Source organism: Lutra lutra, chromosome 4 (assembly GCF_902655055.1).
Source record: "Lutra lutra chromosome 4, mLutLut1.2, whole genome shotgun sequence".
NCBI classification, from domain to species: Eukaryota; Metazoa; Chordata; class Mammalia; order Carnivora; family Mustelidae; genus Lutra; species Lutra lutra.
This window is the reverse complement of record NC_062281.1, coordinates 141484153-141499826: the sequence shown is the minus strand read 5'-3', so window position 1 is coordinate 141499826 and position 15674 is coordinate 141484153. Positions and strand designations below refer to the sequence as shown.

General features: G+C 45.9%; 1 protein-coding gene across 5 annotated transcripts in view; it reads right to left on the bottom strand.

Annotated features, from left to right (window-relative positions):
• Positions 1-3365: 3365 nt before the first annotated feature.
• GNG12 (G protein subunit gamma 12) overlaps positions 3366-15674 on the bottom strand; it is a 128964-nt gene continuing 116655 nt past the window's right edge. For all 5 annotated transcript variants that reach the window (XM_047726787.1, XM_047726786.1, XM_047726788.1 and 2 more), the window contains 2 exons: positions 8035-8153; positions 3366-6320 (listed from right to left, as the gene is read on the bottom strand). In XM_047726787.1, the coding sequence (XP_047582743.1) occupies positions 6195-6320; positions 8035-8127 (219 nt within the window). In that variant the 5' untranslated portion in view covers positions 8128-8153 and the 3' untranslated portion in view covers positions 3366-6194. The remainder of the gene's footprint in view (positions 6321-8034; positions 8154-15674) is intronic.

Below are 15674 nucleotides of genomic sequence, written 5' to 3'. Positions count from 1 at the left end.
TGTGTGTGTGAAGTTCCTAATATATTTTGGGTATTAGCCCCTTAACAGATATATGATTTTTAAGTTTATTCTCCCAGTCATTAGGTTGCCTTTTCCTTTTGTTGATGGTTTCCTTCACTGTGCAAAAGCCTTTTATTTTGGTGTAGTCCCAGTAGTTTATTTTTTTGCTTCCTTTACCCAAGGAGACCTATCTAGAAAAACGTTGCTAAGGCCAATGTTAAAGAAATTATTGCCTATGTTTTCTTCTAGGAGTTTTATGGTTTTATGTCTCATATTTAGGTCTTTAATCTATTTTGAGTTTGTGTGTGGTATAAAAAGTGGTCCAGTTTCATTCTTTTGCATGTAGCTGTCCAATTTTCCCAGCACTATCAAAGAGACTATTTTCCTCATTGTACATTCTTGCCTCCTTTGTCATAGATTGACCATATAAGCATGGGTTTATTTCTGATTTTTCTATTCTGTTCACATGCCAAGTTGTGCTTAGACTTATCCTTAACCTCTTCCCGGGGGACATTAATACTCAAGTCTATCAGTGCCAGGAATGAAGCAGGTATTGTTGGCCATGGTTTTCCAATGAGTGACTGCCTTAGGCCCGCCCCTAGTAAATCATCTTATGGAACCACAGGGCCCTCATGATGTCACAGGATGAATATCTTATGTCAGGATCAGATTTAAAGTCTTTTAGTGAATAGGGCTGTCACTCTTGATGTTAACTAAAACTTACTATTAACTTCTTCTTGTTCTTTCCATAGTCCTCTTTTGTAGTTCCAATGATCTTCTACCCATTAAGTCCGTTAGCATTTTAGGATGACTTTATTTGGATTGCATTTTCCTTCAGGACAAAGGAAATATTGGTTTCTGAAAATATTGATAGTTGAAGTGGGGGGTTCCTGAGACCAGCTGTACATGTTTGTCTAAGGCTGGCCTACAGTTAAATGGCCTTAATAGACATGAATGGCTCTGATAAGGAGGCAGTAATTGGACAACAGAAGGGCTCCTCTGAAGGCATGATCATCATTGTTTGCTGCTTACAGTGGTAAAGGGGGTAATTAGTAGGACCATGCTCTGAAGATTAACTAAAGGCAATATCCATACTAGGTTGTGCAAAGATGGTTATAGCTGATGGTGTAAACCTAGGGACAAGGAGGGAAGGAGGGAGAAATCCTCCACAACTGTCTACCTAGCACTTAACACGGCTTAGAGTGACTATACACATGTATATAGCATGTTATAACTGATCGTCTTGCCAATGAGAAGCTAATCATCCCCCATATCTAGGAAAGTGGGAGGGTCACATGACACATCTCCACACTAAGCTACTGCCAGCACCTGTAGGTATGAGCTCCTTATTCATAACATTAAGGTAGTGTAACATTTCATCTGCCATGTGACTTGCATATAGTCTACCCTTTACACTACACTCTCTTCCCTCACCTCTACCCAATCCTAAACTGCCCCCTACCCAATCCCATCTACCACTCCCCCCCCAATATAATTATCTTCCATCATGAGTTATAGGAACTTCTGGAAATTTGGTTTGAGCCAGTGAAAGTACATGTCAGTTGCTGTCTGCTTTTCATGACCAAAGTATCTAAATTCTTTAGTCCTTTCCTAGAAAGGGCTGAATGACTGTCTTTTGCTCCTACCCTCTGTAGTGTATAAGTTCTGATTCTCAGAAGCCTGGGTCATCTCTGTAGCTACCAGGTCCATAGCCAGACCCACACTGGCTGCCTTTTTTCCCTTTCTGGATAATGTTCTCCCTTCATTCCATGGGAATTCCAGCCCTAGAAGAAGGGACTAAGGAGGAGGCAGGGTACCTTTGGCAAACACTTGGGTGAATATGAGTCATTGTGAGTGTAATGGCCTTTTCATTTGTTATCTGTTTCCATGGTCACAGCTGGGTCTCAGGATGGGAAACAGCCCTCCACACACTGGGTATCATTACATCACTCCTCTTAGTAACCTCTACTGCCTTCCTGCTGCTTGCCGCATAAACAAGATAGTATGGGAGGTACTCTGCATACTAGTTTTGAGCCCATTCTCCTTTTTCTTCACTTTCTCCCAAGACTTCAATCCAGTGCTTACAATGTTTTCTTTTCTCAAGATCCAGTTCAAACATCACCTTCCTTGGGAGCTTCTCAGACTTCACTGATGTGGAGCTGGTTCTCCTTCCTCTGAGATCTCACTGTACTATATGTTCACCTTCTCACATGGTACTCTAATTACTAGTCTATGCATCTGCCATTTCCACCCACCTTGCTCTTGACGGTGAGCTTTGCATGGGCTGGTGTGAGTCTTACTCATCTGAGTGTTGGAGCCTGTGTTCAACATCTGGCTCTCAGTAGGTTTTCAGACAATGTTAACTGAATGAAGGAAAAGGGAAGAGAATGGGTCTTCTATCAATTTATTGAGCAAAACACAGGTAGGATAATACAGTGAGGCACTGATCCAGTAAAGAGAACAATGATGTTTTAATGAAACGTCTTTTAAATCTGTGAAGTACATGTGAAGTAAATGTTTTTATTTTTTCCATAGGACAGATTTCCAAACAATGATCACAGTGCTTAGGTTAATAAGATGCTGGACAGATGAGGAGCCAAAGAATGCTATGAGATAACAAAATCCCTCCAACTATGTATCAAATGCAGATTACTGAAACATCAAATGAATGATGTTTAGAATGACATGACTAAAAACAAGATATTACAGTCATCAAGTCCATAAAACTAGAAAAAGCTGTATCACAAAAAGACCTTTCATAAGCTATTAAATGAGCATATATGATAGACGAACCAATTTTATATTTAAAGCAGCTTATAGCACCAACACATTGGCAGGACCTGTAGAGTGGGCCATTGGACCGAGGCATCGGAGGGGAGGTTGGGGCGAGTCTCCACCATCCTCTACTTAAGCCTCCTGTTTTACAGATGGTGAAATGGGGGCCCAGTGAGATGAAGTGCCTTGTCCGAAGTCTCAGGACATAGGGACACAGGATTGGCTGGAAAAGGAGCCAAGGCTACGATCCAGGCCACCCGACTTTAGGTAAGTGCTCTATTTTAATCTACACATAATTCTATGTGTTTCATGTATTTTGTTCCTATTAACCTATCTACCATAAAAGAAATCAATACGATTCATAACACACTCCAGTATTTTATTTTATTGAGAAGGACTGACATATACTATAGTTCATTTCCTGGGCCTCTATAGATCTTCAACTGATAGTTGGAATAATCAGACGACGCTTATCTTCGTTGTAAACTGGCTGAGAAGGCAGCATCCAAAGCCAAGTTTAGCATATCTTCTACTACCTAAACTGAGCTGTGCTTCAAAATTACTAAGTCATTGGTAAATTTTTTTTTAAAAATAGTTTAAAATACAAAAACAGTACAGAGAGAAAGCAAGTTGGGTCCTTCCTTTAAAAGATCATTATGGCACTCCGATTTTAATAAGGTAAGGAAATGTAAAACGCTGATTCTTTTTAGAAGAATAAGTAACTACAATCTAGACCTTGTGAACGACCTGGTATAATGAGTTTCTATAAAGTACTTTGGAGTCATGAACTTTTGTCTAGCATATTTTGCCATGGTCCTGAGGCCTCAATGGATAGACTGATGCACTAATGAACATATAAGAATGAAAAAGGAGATCACTATTAACAGAAGCAGCATTAAAGACAAAAGTCAATAATGAACACATTTAAATAGCTTCATAGATATGGAGCCAAGAAGTTGCAAGTATATAATGTGATTAAGTGTGTCTTTATAGCGGTAGTTGGAAAAACAACAACGCCAACAACAACACAACACATACTGGGTATTTATCCATTATAAGCCAGCTACTGAAGAACAGTTTAATTGTGGTTCATAAGTTGAATAGAGCCTGATAAATAAAAGTGACTTCTGCATATCCTATACATAGATTTTCTTACACAGACATCTAGTTCAAAGTCAATCAACATTTAGCTACAATTTTCCCCCACTGGGTCCAGCACCCAAGGATGGGATTTCACTTCTCTTGAACATGCCCTACACCTAGTTAGGAAGTTACATGACATTCACACTCCTGGCCTTTATGATATCTGACCAGCAAAAATGAAGTCTCCTGGGACCTCGAGTCTATTCCTTATCAATACAAGCACATCGACAAATAGCAAAACACGTTTTGTTTTCTGTTAGGTAAAAAGGACATAATTTAGTACGAAAGAATAAACTATGCTTGCTACTGAAAAGTTGCACATATGCCAAAAAGGTATAATAAAATTTCATAAAAATATTTAACAAACTGCCTCATAAATATTTAAAGAAAAATGTTAAAATCAGAATGTTTCAGAACACTAATCTTATTCTCAATCAGTAGAAAAATATACTTGTTAAAAGGAAAGGCCTCGTTCAGTGAAGCATTAAATGTAATGTCTTTCTGGTGTACATTTCAAATTTCACCTTTAGCTCTCCTAAACAGGTGCCTCTCATTTACTTAGAAACGGGGCCCATTGCAAAACCAAGCGGTAGATGACAAGAGGTTAAGGCCAGTGGCATGATTTTCACATGATGTTGGAAAAGTGAGGGCAGGTCCCAATGCTGAACAGATAGGTGCCTGGGGAAATCCCGACTATATTTGAGCAGTTTAAAAACAGCCCTGCATTTGTTCCCCCACAATCAGCTTCATACTCCAAACCCAGACATTTGATTTTAAAAGGGGATTGTGTTGCAGAGCAAGACTGTACAGAACTAGGGGAAACCATTGTAGGTAATATCCTGGGGTTGGATCCTTTTGGAAAATAAGCTTTGAATCCTTCACTTGTAGGTATTTTAATGAACTAAAGATAATTGAGAAGCTCAAAGGGTTGTGTATGGTTTGAGCCCTTAAGTGAGCATTTTTGTTTAAAAAAGGGATCCTTTCTCCTTTGATAAAACTAAAATACTCTATGGCCATAGGAGATTCCTCCGGGTGCCACTGGCAAGTCCAAGGATGCGAGGGCTCTGCTCATGCCCAGAGGAGTATCAAGAGTCTGATGAGCACCTGCTGGAACCCTGAAGCCCCAGTACTGTACCCCCGAATCCAAGCCTGCCCGGGGGGTTTGTGGACAAGGTAGGAAACAACACAGCGGCCCAGCAGGTATTTGTAGTGTCTTATACCTTTGGCTTTTGTATGTTTCTTTCCCACCACGTTCCACCCACTTGGGGCTGGGGAGGTGATACCACACCTCTGGAAACAGCCATTCGAGAGGAAAGGATAAAGGACCAGGCAGTGAGGAGGAATTCACCAGGGTTGGCTAAGGAAAGCAGCTGGCTTTCACACATTCCTGTTCCTCTTTGGGCGGGGCTCATGTGCACAGTCTCCCTCCGAGCATGAGGGTGGACATTTCCGAGGTCTCTACCCCTAACCCAGAGAACACAAGCCCCAGGGCCACAGCTGCCCAGAGGCCTCCCCGCACCAGCCCCGCCCTTCTAGATGTAGGATCACTGAAGCCCAAAAGGCTCCCTTATATCTCCTGAGAGGGTTTTTAGTTCAGTTTTTAATTGGTACTGTTGATTATAGCTTAAGAGGTCAGCACGATTTCTTCGCTGCTCAATTACAGTGGCTACAATCTTTAGGATGGCCTTCACTGTCTGTACAGTAACCGCATGAAAAAAATCCACCTACATACAGCTCAAGGCAAAGGTGTGACTTCTAAAGGTGAGGAACTGAGGGCATGGAGAAAGATTTTACTAAGGAAATAAGCATTGATATGTGTATATACAAAGACATATATACACAACACACTCCTCACACAGGTACACTGTACAGTTGGCACAACCCTATTGAGAACATACTAGGATGTAAAGGTTTTAGAACTGAAGTCATTCTTGGCATTTTAATATACACAGCTACTTAGGTAACTGAGGTCTGGCTATAACTGGCTTTTTCGTATATTTAAAAGGATATAATCGTCTTTTTTTCAATGGCCCAAACCAATATGACACCATTCGTTATCAAATGGGAAAGAGGATTGTTATTCTGGATGAAATCAGTAAAAGGTGTTTTAGAGAAAGGGCAACTTGGAAAATAAAGACGTCAGAGTCGATTATTCCAAGTTAGAGTATTTTAGTTATTAGCAGTGGTTACCAAATAAGCTGAAAGTAAATTTCTTCCAAGGAGCTGCTCAAAATTTGCTTTGTTGAGAAGAGGCGAGGAGCCATTTCAGCGTTCCTCTATAAGATGATGCAAGTTTTTTTATCCTTGAAAGGGTTTTCTGAGGTCGGTATCCCTATCAGCAAAGGGTCGCTCCTGGCATGCTCCTCACAGTAGGACATGAGGTCCGCTGACGCCTTTGAAACCTGCCAGGGGGAAAAAACCAAAGCAAGGAAACAAAATTTATTTACAAACACTGTGAGTATAACTGAACAGCGATGCACTGGGCAGAGGACTGTTGGAGTGATATTCTGAGAGCCGGCTTCTCCGAGATTACTTGTGAGTGAGGAAAGGAAAAAGATGGACCAGTCTGGCAGTGCTGGCCTTTTTTCGCCAAGTGGTCAGACTCAAAGATCAGACAGAATGACCTCCTGTGTCTCCTGGTGTGAGCACAGATGACCTACCCCGACTGGCAACTTGGAAAATAAAGTATGCCAGTATTTAACAGGAATCGAATCTTCAGCAACCCAGGGTAATTTCTGCAAAATGAGTGGCCTGGATTCTTCAAAAGTGGACTGTGTGGCAGACTATTATTAGATGATCCTGAATGTTACCATTGTACTGTGGCTATGCAGAAGAATGCCCTTGGGTCCAGGAGATAGACGGTGGGGGGTTTAAGGGTGAAGAGTCACGAAGTTGCACAGAATGTTCAAGAGGCTTAAAGGATAGGAGTTGTGTGGGTGTGTGTGTGTAGACAGAAAGAGAAAGCAAATGAGCCAATATGTTAATAATTAGTGAATCTTGGCAAACACTATAGGGGTGTTTGTTGTTATAACTCTTCTATAGGTTAGAAATTTCTCAAAGAGCTGGAGGGGGAAGTATATGGGAATCAAGGCAAGGGTGTATCTTAGTTTGCATTTGAAACAAAACTGTATTGCAGCAAGGTTTAGGAACGGAATTGTGGGCCTGGAGCCAATACTCTTGAAAGATAGTCAAGTTCTAGAGAGCTTCAAGAGTTAAAGACCCAGCCTGGGAAAATAAAAAAAGGGACAAAACCAGAAGGGGACGATTGTGCCTTCCTCTGGCAGGAGTTAAAAATGCCCTGCCCTGTTCAGAGGCCGGGGTGGGATATCCCACAGGATCATGAGATCCGTGTCTTTAACGCAAGGAGCACGGGCAGCTGAGGCCTGTCCAATACAGCCCAGGCAGCCTGCTGTTTTGAGGACAGGTGACTATCCCCAGGCCCAGAGGAATGTGTCAGGTGACTGCTTCAGTTTCTAGGAAACAGCATTACTCACAACATTCCAGGGCACACACTGCCTCGTCCTCTCTTGGGATTTGGGGTGGGGGAAGACTTTGAAGTCAGGTGACCATATAAATGCCTTCCCGTTTCTTCCAGATCTCAACTAAGGCTGGCATTATTCATGCTGGCTGTAGAATGTGTCTGTAAAATAGTCCACATACATTTAAAAAGCAGCATACTCTTAAAAAAAGGAGACCACGTGTGTTGACTAGCTGTGCAAGGCTGGCTCACCTGCACTGATAACTCTAGAACGCTTCGTAATTTCCAGAGGGATCACAAGGGTGCATTCCTTAAGTCCATCTGGACCCCCTGGCCCAAGGCAGAACACCTAGATCATGGGACTTGACGGGGCTTGGTCAGGGAAGGCGGGTCCTCAGGGGATCCTGTCCTGGGTTTTAGGTTTTTCTGTCCAAACAGAAAGGCTAACTAAGACACTTGGGCTGGCCTGTGCTGAAACTAAAGCCCGTGCCAAGCAGCAATGAGAGTTAAGACTCTGAGGCTCTTTGCTTGCTCTCCGAAATTCCTGCCCCCCAGCTGCATTAAATGGCATTGTCTTCTCTGAAAAGTGGCCTCACCTTTGGAGAGCAGAGGGGCCCGATCCCACCCAGGCTTCTGACCTTTATTCTCTCGATGGAGGCTTCCATTCTCAACTGTTGCACTGTCCTCCTGGCCTGGGCGAGGTTGTTGGTGCTTGCTGTTTTGCTGGACATCTTCAACTATTGTTTCTACCCGAAACCTGAAAAGAATGTCAATTGTTGAAGCAGTCCTAAAGCTTTTGCTCCTTAGGGGAAAAGGGTGCACCTTCCCACTCCTCACAGGTGCTGGTAGGTAGTTACTAAGATGCCCTCCCACCGGAGCTCCTACATAGATCTTTCGTTTGCAGTACTAGTTGCCTAATCCGTGCACCCTGATACACAGCACAATGGAGGCTTTTCTAGCATTTTCTAAGAGGGAACAAACACTGGCGGTAGTCGGGGGGCCTCCGGCAACGGTGAGCGAATGCAAGCATAGGCCACATTACGCACACAGTTTAATATTACTGCTATGTACTTTAGTGGAAGGTTCGATTTTATTTCCTTTTGGCTCTCTTACCCAACTATTACACTGATTTAAGTCCTGGCAACCAAAAACAGTGAAGGAGAGTGCCTCTGGAGAACTTTGTACAAAGGGTACATTTTTAGGTGCTATCGAGGCTTGCAATCGTTTGAGGAATGTTAGTTAGGCAGATAAGGAAGTCTTTATTCAAGGAAAAGTGGGAACCTTTCAGATGAAGGATTCTCACTGGCAGACCTACTGCAAGTGTCCAAGGGGATACATGGAGTGGCCTCAAGCCTGGAATACCGAACAGAATTCTCTCTCCTCCTTTGCCTCTGTCTGGCCTCCTCCTGGGGGCCGGGCCACTTGCTAATCCCATACCCCCACTCCAGGGCTGTGGGTTGGCTCTCCTTTCTGGCCTGACCCTTGGATCCGCGACTGCCTTTTTCCTTGGTCAGCCCAGCCACCTGGTAAAAATGTAAAGGAAACCTCCTGGACCTTGAGCTTCCACCCGTCTGCTTGTCCAAGGGCATATTCCTAAAGGAAGGCTCAGGGGAGAGCACTGCCGGGTGCCTCTGCCATATATGGCTAAGTTCTGTCCTGGCAAGGTGGCGACCAGGGGAAAATGCAGACCTGGCAGGCCTGGCACCAGTGCGGCCGTCTGATGACTCACAGGAGCAGGTGGACAGTAGGTATGCCTCCTCGTACGCTGTAAGGGCTCAGCAAAGTCTCAGGGCACCCTGGCGCCGGCAGCAAACCCAGGCTGACTCAAGCGTCTAGAGGGGCTGCAGTGGTGTAGAGCCTATCTGCCGTAAAGGCTTAGGACCAGATAAGGTTGCAAAACAGACGGCAAGCCCCAGGCTCCACGGCGTCCATGCTGTGGTCTACCACAGGTGTTCCACCTAAGTTTTACCCCACGACAAGTGCTCCCCAGGGCTCAGCGCCAAGACCCAGGTAGGGCCTTCATCAGAAGCAGCTTTGGGTCAAATGCACAAATAAAACCGTGCTTTTAGCTGCGTTCACAATTCTGATATCCAGCCTCATCGGCATGCTGCACATTCCTGGGTTTGGATCCTGCCTCTGCTGCTTACTGGCTGGGGAAGCTGGGCTGGTTACTCGACCTCTATGAGCCCAAGTTTTCTTCTACATAATTGAAGGGGAGGAGTGTGTCTGAGGAGTTAATTCGCTGATGCACATGTAGTATTTAGCCAAGGACCAGGGCGCTCCAAAAACAGCAGCTGCTCTTCTATTTATCCTTGGAGGTCACTTGTGGACCTGTCTCCCTCCCTCCACCTCCCCGCCAGGGTCACTGAGTCCCTGGGATCCTCATGACCGGGGGGATGGGGGAAAGGGCTAGGGCATCATCCCCTTTCCAGTGCATCCTCAGGCAACTCTGCTTCAGCCCTGCCATGCAGAATGGAAGGGCTAGTGACAGCCACTGAAGTATCACGTAGAAGGAAGCCCAGCACAGTGGGGAAAGTGGGAGGAGGAATCTTAGGGCAGGGTAAGATGATCCTGCTTTATCTGAGGCCTTGGTGACCTCTTTTCCATACACTCCCTGCTGAGCTGCCTCTTCCTCAGATTCCTGTCAGCCCACCCCACCCAAAGGAGAGGCCTAGGGCCAGCTCCCACCCGGCAGCCTGGCCGAGAGTGCTGCTGTGCTCCCAGGCAAGGACTTCAGAACGGAGCCTTTGGAATGGGACCGAGGCGGGCAGCAGGCTCCCTGCAAACGCAGCAAAGTGCACGCTCCTTCCACAGTCGTTCCCTGCAGCACGCTGAGCTGGGCTCCCATGCCAGCTGGCCAGGGTTCTGAGGACTGGCCCCCAGCCTCCAGAACACGAACATGATACCCTTCTGAAGGGCCTGCCTAAGGACTTTCTGAATGTCCCTTTGGGGGAGAATAACGCCAAGCATTCTCTTCTCCTTAGCTTCCAAGGCACAAAGGTTCCAAGGCCTGAGGGAGTTTTCCTGCAACTGCTCGATTGTTCACACGCATCAAGACTAGTCATAACCAGCAGAGAGCTCACCGGCAGACTCAGTATGTACGATCCTGGGGTGGGTCCCTCTAACATCGGTGAGAAGCCGCAACCAGGACCTGAAGGACTTTCTTTCTGACTGTATTACCATCTGGACGAACAAGAGTGAGCAACTGACTGCACGCTCACAGGTTTCCCCCATGCTGATAGCTGCCCTCTGACCTGCTCCCTCCTCGCCTGCCTTCTCCCCTGCTTCCTTCCCGGGGAAATTCTCCTCTGCTTCAGGGAGAGTGGAGCCCTTCCTCCTGTCCCACCAGCTTCTTTAAGGTTCCCCAACTCAAATACAAGTTCTCTTCTCAAAGTCCACTTCCCTCTCCTGGCCTATGTATAAACCCACCCAGAAAACTAGTTGAGGTTTAGGACAGGGGTGATTTTCACAGCTTTCCAGATGATTAAACACAAACAATTTCCTCCTAAATAGGAATAGCTTTGGCCGGTCAATTAAATGGGGCATGTGTGGTCATTCCTAGAAAAAGCTGTGTACTGGGCCACTGGAAAACAACATAATCTCTTATTACAACATTCTTCTTATAGAGAATTCTACTGTTTCAACTTAAGCAGCCTCCAGGAGGGCCGCACTGTTTGGCTGTTGAATGGCGGTGTCTACGGGAGCCCGGAGGTCTAGCCCAGGATTTCCTCCAGAGCTACAGCTGCTTTGCATCTCCTCACAGGCCGGCCGGGGCAGACCAGCCCAGAGAGCCTCTCCCACCCTGTCTGTGCCTTTGGAGGGTTTCTTTGCTCTTCCCTCAACGGCAAGGATGTCTAGCTGGCTGCTTGTGCCACCAAATGGATGAAAAGCTTGCTTTATTCTTACTTTAAGAATCGCTTCCAAGGCAAACAACACCTGATACTTCTGTTGAACCTCAGAGTGAACATGTTGCTTTCAGATGCAGGGCTCTGGGAAGCCTCCCAGTAAGCCTGAAAGCCGGGCGGCTGTTTCATCCTCATGTTAGAGATGAGGCACCTGAGTTCGAAAAGCTTGCTCCAAGTGTACCCAGCATCTAAGCCTTGAACTGGCTTGTAAGCCTTTCACCCCAGAAGCCACATTCCCCACCGCACCAAGAAGAGGATGCAATTCCAGTTAATCTGACCCACAAACACTCAGGGCAACGGTGACCTTGACCCTGATGACCTGGAGTCTTGGGCTTGCTGACTGCTCTGCGGCTGTGCACCACCCTTCTGGGCCAGAAAGCATCTGTTTGTTTAGTGCCCTGAAAAACAGACCTCCCCTCTCCTTCCTGCAAGCTAAGCAAGAATGTTCTCGCTTTCACGAGCAGCAAGGACTGAGGTCAGCATCTGGAGATCCTGAGCCACCGGCGCTGGATCCCCCCCTCCCCCGCCCTAGAAATGGGGAGGCCTGCGCAGACCCCCACTTTGATAAAATCGCGGCTATGGCTTCTGCGACCTTGTTCCCATTTTTACATGTGGCTAGCAAATTTGAATAAACATACGTGCTATTTATTTATTCAAATACTTGGCGTTGGTTTTAATGCTGTTGTTCATCTGAATTCTTAGGTTCCTAGAAATTCCTAGGAACACAGCTTCCCATTAGGGAAATAAGAGCGCCTTGATCTTTGTCTAGAGGGGCCTGGAGCAGGGAGAGGGCGGGGATGGAAAGTGTGTCAGGGAGCTCACTCGTGGAAGCAGCAGCTGAATCACAGGTCTGCTGGGCTGACCAATAACTGAATCACTGGAGCGAAGCCAATGTTCTGAGTAAACACACCCCTTCTGTGTATAATAAAAGAGCAGGTTAAAAAAAAAAAAAAAAGACCAGGTTTCCATTTCCCCTCTGATCTTGCCTTCTACTCTCTATGTCTTAATGTCTTACCCTGGCTCTTTGTCCCCCTCATCCTTTAAAGGGGTGTGGGCAGCAATGCCAGTCTCACAGGGTCGCTGGGAGAACAAATAAGCATCTCCCCATACTGTACCCTACACACAGCTATTTAAATAAATGCTGGGTCCCTGGGTTCACTGACAAGACAAAAAAATCATGCGTTCAGTGAGAAAAATGCACCCAGCAAAGGAGCAAAAGAAGAATTTCAAGGTAGTGTGATAGAGTAGCAATATCTTTCTAATACGGTCCGAGAGGGAGTGCAGCTAGACTTTTAAGAACACTTACTTTAGGGGTGCCTGGGTGGCTCAGTCGGTTAAGCGTGTACCTTCCACCCAGGTCATGATTCCAGGGCTTTCGGATCGAGCCCCCTATCAGGCTCCTCGCTAAGCGGGGAGCCTGCTTCTCCCTCTCCCTCTTCCTGCCTGCCACTTCCTCTGCTTGTGCTGTCTCGTGCTATCGCTGTGTGTCAAACAAAATCTTAAAAAAACAAAAAAACAAAAAACACTTACTTTACTGAATCTCACGAACATTTATTTTAAATCAGAGCCTACGGGCTGAATGCAGGTAGGTGTGTTTGGCTGGGCCCCACGGAGGGTTAACTCAAGTAAGTGTGTGTGTGTGTGTGTGTGTGTGTGTGTGTGTGTGTGTTTTAACTTTAAATTGATTGTCAATGTTTGAAAAACTGAGATATTTCACTTCAAGACAAAGATTTCGGGAAAAGTCAAAATCTTACAAAACCAGGCTGGGCCCGAGTAGTGGCTGCTGCTTTCACATTTGCTGGGACACCTGCCGGTCCCTCTGTTTGAACTTGTGACATGGCCTTTGTACCATGCCTTGGACATTGAGTTCTGGCGACATACTCAAGGATTAGGTTAGGGGACTTAAGCTCACTCCTGCCCTTGCCACTGCCTGGTAACCCATGTAAGCCTCAATTTTCTCATGGGAAAAATGGGGATAATAATACTTTTCTATTTCAAAGGGCGGTTAAGAGCATCAGATAAAATAAGCACGTGAATGTAATAAACACGAAGCAGACTCTCGCTGAGAGGTAAGTACCTACACCCTCCACTCCCATCCCTGCTGAAGTGCTCTCAGCACCCCTCTGTCCCTGATCAGGCACTGGGCAGCTCCCTACCCTCCTCCTGCTGTGTCCTGAACTGTGGCAAAGGACAGAAAACACAACCTTTCCTGGTGTTATCAGCGGAAGCACGCCCCAGCCCCCAACAGACATGCTGACGTCCTAACCCCCAATAACTCAGAACGAACCCAATTTGGAGAGAGGGTCTTTAAAGATACAATTCAGTGAAGATGAACCCAGTCCGGGAGGGCCCCGATCCAATATGATCGGGATCCTCACTGAAGAGGGAATTTAGACGCAGATGGGTAGAGAGGGAAGAGCACGCTAAGACGGAGAAGATGGCCCCGCCGCAAGCCACAGAGAGAGAGGCCATGGAAGAAACCCACACTGGTGGCACCTGAAAATAAATGTCTGCATTTAAGCCACTCTGTCTGTGGTGCTCTGTGACAGCAGCCTGAGCCAACAGAGACACTAAGGTTCTCTTGCATCTGGATGACGTGGGCTCTGCCAATGGGGTACATTCATCAGAGATCTGGAAAGTGGAAGTGAGAAGGCCAGTTCTTGCGGCTTGGCTGTCTTTCCTGCTGGCAAGCAGGGTAGTGGGCAGGCTGCATCTGGTGGGGATGGGCGCACCACAGCGTGCAATCACGAGCAAGCTGGTGCTAAGAAGCCCTATGGCTGCAGCAGCCTCCCAGGTCTCCACTTCCTGCTGGGTCCTGGGGGCCAGTTCTGCATGCCGAGGTCTGGAAGTTGGTCCTGGTCTGAAGCTGAGAACCAGTTCCTCCAGCCCTTCCACTCATTATGCAAGCACGCACCTCATCCCCGGTGTGAGAGCCCATTCTGCCAGCATTGCCAAGAATGCTTTCTGTTGTTGTAACTGAACCCTGACTGATACACAATTGTTAATCTGTTGTTTTGTAATCTGCAAATAACTTACAGAGATTAGCTATGATTTCTATTATAAGGTTATTATTTCTGAACGCACCAAACCCTAAGACGTGAAAACAGAGAGATGCAAGACATGAAATTCTTTTTCTCCTTCTCTCCAACCAGAGCTTGCACCATGTAAGATCAAGGGTGGTGTACCTGGGACCAGTCACACGTCCTGCCCTGATCCTGCCCTGTGCTGAGAGCGAAGGGCAGAAAAGAACAAGTTCCTGGCCTGCAGAGGGGAAAAATGAGAGGCAGAGATGAGGAAGGGCTGCATGGAGCTGTGACAATGTAGTTTGGGCTGGGGAACACACAGTGACTGGAGCTCTTCTAAGAGTTTACACAGGCTCAGAATCAGCAAAATGAAGAATAAGGACAGCACTCTCTCAAGACCTCAACAGAGTTCATCCTCTAAAAGTAGCAAGCTTTTCTACTTGCAGACCCTTGCAAAGTCCTTATCTGGTATCTTTGAGGAGTTCATTTTACCTGCCATCCCAGCACATGTTCCTGAATAATAATGACGATGGTGGACAAGGATACTGTTGCTTTAATGATGATTTTTGAAAACTACCACCATTTACTGAGTATGTGCCTGGTAAGTGAATGCTATGAATCATTTCATTTAATCCTCTTAGAGAGGAGTTCTTTCAGCATTTCTGTTTTACAGATGAAACACAGAGAGGTCAAAGTGACTATATTATTTATGCAGCAGAGCTGGGACTTGAGTCACCTGACTCCCAAGGTCATCCTCTTAATCACCACCTATCATGCTTGTCTCAGAACATCAAGAACACAAGGGAGGAATGGGGAGGAAGCAGGGGAACCGTCAGGAGCACTGAGCAAAAGAAGGCATGACCTCCATTTAAAATGAGCCTGTTGCTCATTTAAATAGGTAATCTCCAGAGCAATGGCAGTAGGTGCCCAGTTAAGTGGCCTTGGGAGAATACCTACATGAAGGAGAACTAAAAAGAAGGACTGCCCCAGATTCTAGATAAGGCTATTGCTAAAGACTCAGGATGATCCCATCACGCCTAGTGAAGCTGGTAGGAAGCCACGAGAATGAGCCAGTCTCGGTAATAAATCCAGGAGACTGTTGCAGAGCCTGAGTAGTGGGTTCCTAACTTCACTGTGTATCTAGAACATCTGGAGCACTTGTTAAAAAAAAATCTGATTCCATAGGTCTGTGGCAGGACCTGAGAATCTGCATTAAAGCTTTCTACATGATTCTGACTTGGTCCTCCTGAGAAACACCAATAATGATTGTCAGAATCTTACCTCTGGGTTCTATCCACATTTATTTTTGCCTGGGAATTAAAATATGTCCATTTAAAAGAATGCCACTTC